At 40.8% G+C, this 10015-nt stretch overlaps 1 protein-coding gene across 1 annotated transcript; it reads right to left on the bottom strand.

Moving 5' to 3' along the window:
• Positions 1-2531: 2531 nt before the first annotated feature.
• Positions 2532-3773, bottom strand: LOC118417397 (BTB/POZ domain-containing protein KCTD6-like). Its single transcript, XM_035822953.1, has 2 exons — positions 3633-3773; positions 2532-3218 (listed from the first exon to the last, which is right to left on the bottom strand). Exons 1-2 carry the CDS (start codon positions 3771-3773, stop codon positions 2757-2759), a joined length of 603 nt encoding a protein of 200 aa, XP_035678846.1. The 3' UTR covers positions 2532-2756.
• Positions 3774-10015: the final 6242 nt, after the last annotated feature.

The following is a 10015-nucleotide window of genomic DNA, read 5'->3' as shown; positions in this document are numbered from 1 at the left end:
GGCATACTTGATATCATTAGAAAGGTCTCTTGGTGCCTGAATTGAAAAGATGCTATCCGCAATTTGATTGGATGTTATGTTGTCGAGATATTCCTGTTCATTTGGGCCCTTAGCCTAACCGCAAGCCTTGACCGTAGGCGAGAAGTAGGGTGAGTCGCTTCGACACCTTTATTCTGAGATTCAAGCTAAGGGATCAAGTTCCGGCCCGGCAAACTTTATATCATTAGAAAGTTCCGTTGGTATTGAATTGAAATATGCGAAATGCAATTTGATTGGATGTTTTGTTGTCGAGATATTCCTGTTCATTTGCGCCCTTAGCCTAACCGCAAGCCTTAACCGTACGCGAGAAGTAGGGTGAGTCGCTTCGACACCTTTATTCTGAGATTCAGGCTAAGGGATCAAGTTCCGGCCCGGCAAACGTTAAATCATTAGAAAGGTCTTTTGATGCCGAATTGAAAGATGCAAACCGCATTTTGATTGGATGTTTTGTTGTCGAGATATTCCTGTTCATTTGCGCCCTTAGCCTAACCGCAAGCCTTAACCGTAGGCGAGAAGTAGCATGTATCAACACCTTTATTCTGAGATTCAAGCTAAGGGATCAAGTTCCGGCCCGGCAAACTTTATATCATTAGAAAGGTCTTTTGATGCCAAATTGAAAGATGCAAACCGCAATTTGATTGGATGTTTTGTTGTCGAGATATTCCTGTTCATTTGGGCCCTTAGCCTAACCGCAAGCCTTAACCGTAGGCGAGAAGTAGGGTGAGTCGCTTCGACACCTTTATTCTGAGATTCAAGCTAAGGGATCAAGTTCCGGCCTGGCAAACTTTATATCATTAGAAGGGTCTCTTGGTACTGAATTGAAAGATGCAAACCGCAATTTGATTGGATTTTTTGTTGTCGAGATATTCCTTTTCATTTGCGCCCTTAGCCTAACCGCAAGCCTTAACCGTAGGCGAGAAGTAGGGTGAGTCGCTTCGACACCTTTATTCTGAGATTCAAGCTAAGGGATTAAGTTCCGGCCTGGCAAACTTTATATCATTAGAAGGGTCTCTTGGTACTGAATTTAAAGATGCAAACCGCAATTTGATTGGATGTTTTGTTGTCGAGATATTCCTGTTCATTTGGGCCCTTAGCCTAACCGCAAGCCTTAACCGTACGCGAGAAGTAGGGTGAGTCGCTTCGACACCTTTATTCTGAGATTGAAGCTAAGGGATCAAGTTCCGGCCCGGCATACTTTATATCATTAGAAAGGTCTCTTGGAGCCGAATTGAAAGATGCAAACCGCAATTTGATTGGATGTTTTGTTGTCGAGATATTCCTGTTCATTTGGGCCCTTAGCCTAACCGCAAGCCTTAACCGTAGGCGAGAAGTAGGGTGAGTCGCTTCGACACCTTTATTCTGAGATTCAAGCTATGGGATCAAGTTCCGGCCAGGCAAACTTTATATCATTAGACAGTTCCGTTGGAATTGAATTGAAAAATGCAAACCGCAATTTGATTGGATGTTTTGTTGTCGAGATATTCCTGTTCATTTGCGCCCTTAGCCTAACCGCAAACCTTAACCGCAGGCGAGAAGTAGCATGTGTCAACACCTTTATTCTGAGATTCAAGCTAAGGGATCAAGTTCCGGCCCGGCAAACTTTATATCATTAGAAAGGTCTCTTGGTGCTGAATTGAAAGATGCAAACTGCAATTTGATTGGATGTTTTGTTGTCGAGATATTCCTGTTCATTTGCGCCCTTAGCCTAACCGCAAGCATTAACCGTAGGCGAGAAGTAGGGTGTGTCAACACCTTTATTCTGAGATTCAAGCTAAGGGATCAAGTTCCGGCCGGGCAAACTTTACATCATTAGAAAGGTCTTTTGGTGCCAAATTGAAAGATGCAAACCGCAATTTCATTGGATGTTTTGTTGTCGAGATATTTCTGTTCATTTGCGCCCTTAGCCTAACCGCAAGCCTTAACCGTAAGCGTGAAGTAGGGTGAATCGACACCTTTATTCTGAGATTCAAGCTAAGGGATCAAGTTCCGGCCCGGCAAACTTTATATCATTAGAAAGGTCTCTTGGTACTGAATTGAAAGATGCAAACCGCATTTTGATTGGATGTTTTGTTGTCGAGATATTCCTGTTCATTTGCGCCCTAAGCCTAACCGCAAGCCTTAACCGTAGGCGAGAAGTAGCATGTGTCAACACCTTTATTCTGAGATTCAAGCTAAGGGATCAAGTTCCGGCCCGGCAAACTTTATATCATTAGAAAGGTCTTTTGGTGCCGAATTGAAAGATGCAAACCGCATTTTGATTGGATGTTTTGTTGTCGAGATATTTCTGTTCGTTGCGCCATTAGCCTAACCGCTAGCCTTAACCGTAGGCAAGAAGTAGGGTAAGTCGATCCCTTTATACTGAGTTTCAAGCTAAGGGAATGAATGTTGCAAAATGAATGTTGCACTTAAAGGTACTGTTTATAACTTTATTTCAAGACTTACTACATGAGCTTACTAAGACCTACGAAGTAGTATATATCGTGTCTCACAATAAAATGATATGATTATTTAGTTACTTGTCTTACTTACAAGAGAATAACCAATTCAACGGAAAAACACTACCATACTTAAACACACGCAAGGATAATTTTTTTAGCTATCAATCCATTTAATATAGTATAATATAGTATATTAATATAGTAATATGATATTGTACCTTACATCTACCAGCACTATTGTATATAGGCATAGGAATTTTAAGATCTATCAACGGAACCTTATTTGCTATCTGAAGAATTCCTGACCAATTTTCGTACTAAGACCATTTTTTCTTGGTCGGACCCGAAAGCAACATGACTCTCCACTATAAAACCACCATTGTGCAGTGTTCTGAGCATGCGTGCCATGCCATCATGACCGGTGCCTGATCCAGAATAACGCACCATATCCTTAACTTCCCTACTACTAGCGCTGACTTCGACAATTGGTGGCAATCCAGAATTGAATCCAAATCGGCGTATGGAAAGAACAACAACTTCGCACGGCACGGGGGGTTCTGAACGAGGCCTAGGCTTGTAACTTTTCAGAGCTTCTATGAGCGGTTGGATCTGGTAGAAGTCAGCCTCAATCTCGAGCTGAGGGAGTTCCTTGAAGTCCTCAGGAAGGACCAGCTGGGTTGTACGGAGGAAGTTGAGCACATATTCGAACAGCCTGCCGTTCCGATCTATGAAGTACCTCCCCTGTTGGTGGGCACAGAACAGTAATGTCTCTTTATATCTTTATACATGAGAATTTGGATCACAGTAGGAGATAGCTTTGAAAAGAAGAAAAGTCAGCACTGACAGGGTAGCCCGACCTGTAATATTTCCAGATAGAGCATAACCAGGAGATTCCATACAGTGTGACTTGGGAGAGACAGCATCCAAACAAATATTGTTGACCTTTAACCTCATAGCTTACAAGTGACCAAATCGAAACCAGCGTCCCGGGTTCCCCATACATACCTTAAGTCCGGTTTCTCAACATAATACCTTCAGCTCCAAATTAGAACACATTTGCAAAGAAAAAGTTTTGTCATATTCTTTTCTTACTTAAAATGCTAGTCTCTAACTGGGGCTTCTGTGTTAATTAATAAGTGACCTTTGCCTTAGTACCTGGTCGTCCCGCAAGGTGTCAAAGTCTCCACCAAACATGGCGCCCAACATGGAGTCTCGGAAACGGGTCAGGGTGGATCGGGCTGTTGTGTAGATGTGGCCGCCGACGTTTAGACTCACCACGGAATCAGATCTACTCATTTTAGACGGTTCTTGTTTGAACGACTCTTGAATCTGGAATCATATATACGTGAATTTTCAACTAACATTATATTGCAATTCAAGTTCATTTGGGTAAATCGTTAATGTGAGGCTTTTAACCCCATCTAGACTGGGCGTTTTTTGGCATCCCTGGGGCAGAAAAGCCCCCCATCCCCACTTCTTCATAAACTGAGGCCAAACCAGTTTGTTCATTTAATCCCATTGTTAGTCACACAATCGTATGTCAAACTTTCACTTTTGATATGGGAGTGGCGAGAAATATGCATATACAGCTTGTTTATGTGTCTCAATATAGTTTTCTAATCAAAATTCAATTACGATGTACTTTTACGTATACGTAGTTCACCCAACTGGCTTAAATACCACCAATACGACTCTTGTACTACGTTGTTATTCGCTAACGTATGTTAGCCAAACGACAACAGAGCTCTACAACGGTGTCTATGATCCCACCAATTCATACCTCACCAAGACAGTCACGTACATGTATGTTTATCCTTCAATACACTACTTTGAGAACACGATGAAAGTAACTTTCGAGCGTATCGTCATTTTAAAAACCAGACGAATGCAATAATCATGAGGGCACGCAAGCTTCTGTCAATAAGACTTAGCGTAGAACACTATTTTGGTCAGTTTACATGTAATTAGGAGAAATTAGTACATGATTTTTAACTAAAATAATAACTACGCATAACCTTTTATCTGTGTAGCTTTTCAAACCATATTCACAATTACAGACGACTGCTACATTCTTTCACATGGAATCGATATAGTACGTTTGTGAACATATTCTCACCTCAGAGACAAAGTTGGTGACAACTTTAGAGATTTTGAAGCTTGCAGTGCTGATCTTTCCGTGTTACACTCTGCCTGTAAATGCTATCTAACCGGTTCAACCGTCTCTTCAATTTACTTGGGGCAAAATGTCAAAGTTCAACCACTGACGTGAAAGTTCACTGAATGACGTAGAAGGCCACACGTAAGGTCACACACAACTACAATGAGACTCCTAACTTGCCTGTTTATTACCTTCGTCCAGATTTACTTTCCCTTTCATTCACAAAGCATAGAACGTCGTCCCTCGGATAGAACATTAAGGGTAGGCTCAACCTGAGAGGTGAATATCAATATCTTTGCTCTACATATGCACTTTACATACATGTATGGTGTTTTCATTATTACACAAACACCATTTATAGAGTTTGCAATAATAAATGTAGGAGAAAAAAAACATGATATAAATCGTATTATTCCACTTTATTGATTCAAAAGTAGCTCGTTTGCAGCATGCAGCCAGGCTTTATTCCAACGTATACTTAGTCTGATACTTAATATGTTTACATATTAGTTGCAGTTCTGAGCATGGATACTGACGAATCACGCGTAATGTTACACTTAAACATGTCCTTTTTCTTTCAGTCATGACACTACATATTTGAACAGCAAATACGTACCTCACAAGACATAGAAATAAACCGACAAAAGAATGACAAGTATGATTATACACACATACATGTTTTTAACACAATCATGTGTTTTGTAATTCCATATTATAAACTACAATCGGGCGTACACTAGGTTACGCAATAAGCAAGTGCTCCCCATTGTGACCTTCAAGCAAAATTATTAAACCACGCATGCTTACCCACAGATAGTTGAAACAACGTTACATGAGCAAGGCGATGTAACTGTCAGTTTTTAGGAAGAACCTTCTGCCCAAATTTCAGTTTTTAAGTCAACCATGTCAACGTTGTATCAAAGTGTTTAATTGTACATACAGTGTATGTTTGCATCTTGAAAATGTCTAACCCATAGCTTAACTACATTTGATATTCAGGTGCCTAGAAATATGGCTAATAATGTGGCGTCTATTTGGTAGTCGAAGGTAACGATATGATCTAAACATCAAGTTTAACAACGCATAGGGCTCGTTCTCATTTAAATGTCGAAATGCTGTCGCCTGACTTTGCGCCTTGATATTGAGCAAATTATAGACAACCTCACTGGTTCCTTCATTTTTCCACAACCCCTGTAATCTTTTACAAAAGATGCACGACAACATTCGTATCGGTTGATGGCTTAGAAGATTATTATAGCCACGGGTGGGATTTCACCCCCTAAAAAATGGCTGTCGCCTGAGAAGAAACGAAGAATTCAAATAGTAGCCAAAAATGTAACAATTCAGTTCCGAGAATGATTGTTCGGTAGGTAAAACCAGCTGACCAGGCCATCTGACCGATCACGTCTGATCGCTACTGTCAATGATCTTGGAGGCTGTGTGAGGTGGTTTATGCCTGTCGCCAGATTCGGTAACAAACGTTACCACCATGAGTACGATGGTTGTCACGGTTATATTATCCACGTATAAGACTAGAAATGACGGTTTTTGTGACGCTGTACAGTTTTTCTGGCTTTCTAAAGAAACAAGAAAGGGTTGTTGACTGATATTTGTATCCCACCTTGCTTAACAAAATGTTGTACAGAAATGACTGTAACAAACGTTACCATTGTTCGATGCTGTCTAAGCTTTTTATATGACCTGGTGTAAAATAGCTGCCCACTTTTGAAATGTTCCTAGGGACATCCACTTATACCTTAATGATGTAGTCAATAAGGTGAGTCCTTTCGAAGAAAACAGGGTAAAGACTACTGTTGTAACAAACGTTACCGGTAACGTTTGTTACCTGCCCTGTAATACATTACCAATGGGACCGAAAATAATAAGTTACCATTTTTGGGCTATGGTTAAAAGAGGAATTTTCCCAAACAACCACGTAGTTTTCACTGAAAATAAAGCCGATTTATTTTTCGACCAAAAAAATGCCATTTTCGACATTTCAATGAGAACGAGTGATAGACATCATATGCTCTACCAAATGGAACCTTATTTGCTAGCCGCAGACTTCTTAGCCGTTTTCCGTACTAAGACCCATTTTTCATCGTTGCGATATTCGTCGACTTTAGCAACATGACTCAGTACAGTAAAACCGTTTTCCTGGAGTATTCCAAGCAGGGCTGGTATGTTGTTATCACAATCACAGCCGTAATCACCCTCGGTCGTCAAGCTATTTACCTCTTCCTCAACTTCCGTACTACTAGCGATAACGCCTAACTTCCAAACGATATCTCAAGGCAAACAACTTCGCACTTGTTGGTTTCTGAACGAGCCTTGTAGTTTTTCAGTGCTTCGATGAGTGGTTGGATCTGGTAGAAGTCAGCTTCAATCTCGAGAAGAGGGAGTTCCTTGAAGTCTTCAGGAAGGACCAGCTGGGTTGTACGGAGGAAGTTGAGCACATGTTCGAACAGCCTGCCGTTCCGATCTATGAAGTACCTCCCCTGTTTGTGAGTAACAGAAAGTCCTTCATAAGAAAGTAGATATCAAAACTTACCTACCTGTCAAGTCTAATCCATAAAAAACAATATTGTCAGGGCAATACGACCTCTATAAAGTGCCTATGTTGAGTATACCAGGATATTCCATACGGCGGAACGTGGTCGCATAACACAGTATTTATGGGCGACCCCCGGTGGTTTGTAGTTCGGGTATAAAGTAGTGCGCTGCAGTACTTGAAAAGGTTATTTTCAGGGTTTTTTTTTCTGTGTGAAATAGCGAGGTGGAAACTGTAATGAATGGTATTGGACCACATCAGTTTGAGACCGTGTAACTTGGGTTACGACGTTTGTTTGGTCGGCGTGAATTTGCGCATTGATACTCGTGCCAGTTACTTCCTGTGCGTCAGCTGCAGTTCCATGACCTCCGCTGGGGGTCAAATAAAAGTGACTTTTAAAAGAGAACGAGCAGTCAACCTTAAAAGGCCTCATTTTCAGATATATTGTAAGTTGTAACCTGAATTTCAACATATGGAATTTTTATTAATTGCCTGTGCACTCCGCTATAAATTTTGAGGCGTCGAACTTCCTCACCTTAACCATGTAAATCCTCATATGCGAAATACAGGGCCATGCGAAACACATCTTCTAATAGATATTGCTGACCCAGCCTACAAAGGACAACATTCAAACAGCCCTTTTCTCATTGGGTTCCGGACACCTCAAACATTCCTAAAAGTCTCGTTTTCCTGTATGATCAAAAAAGCCAACAACCCTTTCCTTTAACGTCTAGCTCCAAAATGCCAGCATTTCCAAAGGAGAGTTTCAAAAGGCAAGCTGAGTAGACTATACAATAGGCCTTCTGCGTCAGCATTAAATTAGTGATGTTTGCTCCTGTACCTGGTCGTCCCGCAAGGCGTCAAAGTCCCCACCAAACATGGCGCCCAACATGGAGTCCCGGAACCGAGTTAGGGTGGATCGGGCGGTTGTGTAGATGTGGCCGCCGACGTTTAGACTCACGACGGAATCAAATTTACTCATTTTTTCACCGCCTGAATCTGGAATCAAAGACACGTGATAAGTGCGCATGGTCTTTTTAGCGAATGCCCACAAACGCCCACTCTAGAGAAGTCCGCGCTGCACGAATCTCACTTTTTTTTGCTTGGAATATGTCCACGTTGTGCTCCCATGTATCAATCCTGAGTTTCAAGTCAATCCATCGACCCGAAGTGACATAAATCAAAGTTTTCGATTCTCGATGGTCTTTTTAGCGAACGCCCAACAAAATGTCTTTTAGCGAATGCCCACTATATCCACAAAAATATCAGCCGTCGCGCAACGACACCTAAACCTACCGCCACAAACATGTTCAAGATGGTGTCCCATTGATGTGTACGGAGTTTCCGTGCTTTACAAGCATTTTAAGTCCCTGTTTTTGGTCGAAATGTACGCGCCGATACTGCCATACATTAACAATGGCAATTCAAAATGGCAGGCACTAGTCATGTGACCTCCTTGCGGGACTGTTCTATAAGTATGGCGGGAGGGACTGTTGTAGCATAGCTTATCATACAACCATTTTAGAGTGAATTCTGAACAAGATTTTCAATTCATAGTGCTATCATCTGACTGATATTTACATTGTGGTCCTTTTTTCTGTGCTATAATTACCCAGGATTGAGGAACTTAGTGCAAATATGGATATTGATTCTCCTCAGTGCCCAATTAATGTACAAAAGGTTCAGACACATTAGTGTTATAAACCTGACTAGGGACAGGTAACCAATACTAGAAAAACATAGCTATTCATTATTAGCAATACTATTTACATTATAATAATAACTCTTCACCAAACTGGACTTTTCTTATCTTTATTTATCACAGAAACATTGTTACGATGAGGATTTGATTAGATGAGTATCTGTTACAGTGTGTACAAACTTATTTCAAATATAAAAATGTATTTCATTTCACTTCCTAAATATTTTTAAAGTATTAGAAGGGGTTGACACATAAACAATATTAATTGCATTATTTGTGTGCAGAAAAGTGTTACCACATGCTATTAATAGCCTATTCAATATAGTAATAAAATGTTGGAACATGGCATGAGCGGGCTCCTCTTCTGAGTACAGAAAGGAAATGTTTTATAAGATTTAGTTATGACGTAGAAAATTTCAATTGTTAAACATACCTTTATTAACATTGACAAACAAATTGTTTTCTCTTCTTAATAAATGACGACAATACAGGTAAGTAAGGTGTGTTTCCTTTTATAACAGGCCAGGTAAGACGTCGTACAGGTAAATAAGGTGTGTTTCCTTTTATAGCAGGTCAGGTAAGACACCGTACAGGTGAGTAAGGTGTGTTTCCTTGACTACAGACTAGGTAAGACACCGTACAGGTGAGTAACGTGTGTTTCCTTTGATTACAGACCAGGTAAGACACCTGGGTTCAGGTGAGCAACGTGTATTTCCTTTGATTACAGACCAGGTAAGACACCGCACAGGTGAGTAAGGTGTGTTTCCTTTGCCTATAGACAAGATAGGGTATTATGCAGGTGAGTAAAGCAACTTTCCTTTGCCTATAGACCAGATAGGGTATTATGCAGGTGAGTAAAGTGTCTTTCCTTTGCCTATAGACCAGATAGGATATCATACTGGTGAGTAAGGTGTCTTTCCTTTGCCTATAGACCAGATAGGGCATTATACAGGTAAGTAAAGTGTCTTTCCTTTGCCTATAGACCAGATAGGGTATTATACAGGTGAGTAAAGCAACTTTCCTTTGCCCATAGACCAGATAGGGTATTATACACTTAACTTACCTGTACAATACCCTACACGGTCTATATGCAAAGGAAAGACACCTTACTTGCCCTGTATAATGCC

Source organism: Branchiostoma floridae, chromosome 6 (assembly GCF_000003815.2).
Source record: "Branchiostoma floridae strain S238N-H82 chromosome 6, Bfl_VNyyK, whole genome shotgun sequence".
NCBI lineage: Eukaryota > Metazoa > Chordata > Leptocardii > Amphioxiformes > Branchiostomatidae > Branchiostoma > Branchiostoma floridae.
Note: the sequence above shows the minus strand (reverse complement) of the source record. Positions and strands in the feature narration are given on the sequence as shown.

Coding starts and splice junctions, on each gene's coding strand:
- LOC118417397 (XM_035822953.1), bottom strand. CDS start 3,773: ATGAGTAGATCTGATTCCGTGGTGAGTCTAAACGTCGGCGGCCACATC. Junction 3,219..3,632: donor ACACCTTGCGGGACGACCAG/GTACTAAGGCAA, acceptor GCCCACCAACAG/GGGAGGTACTTCATAGATCG.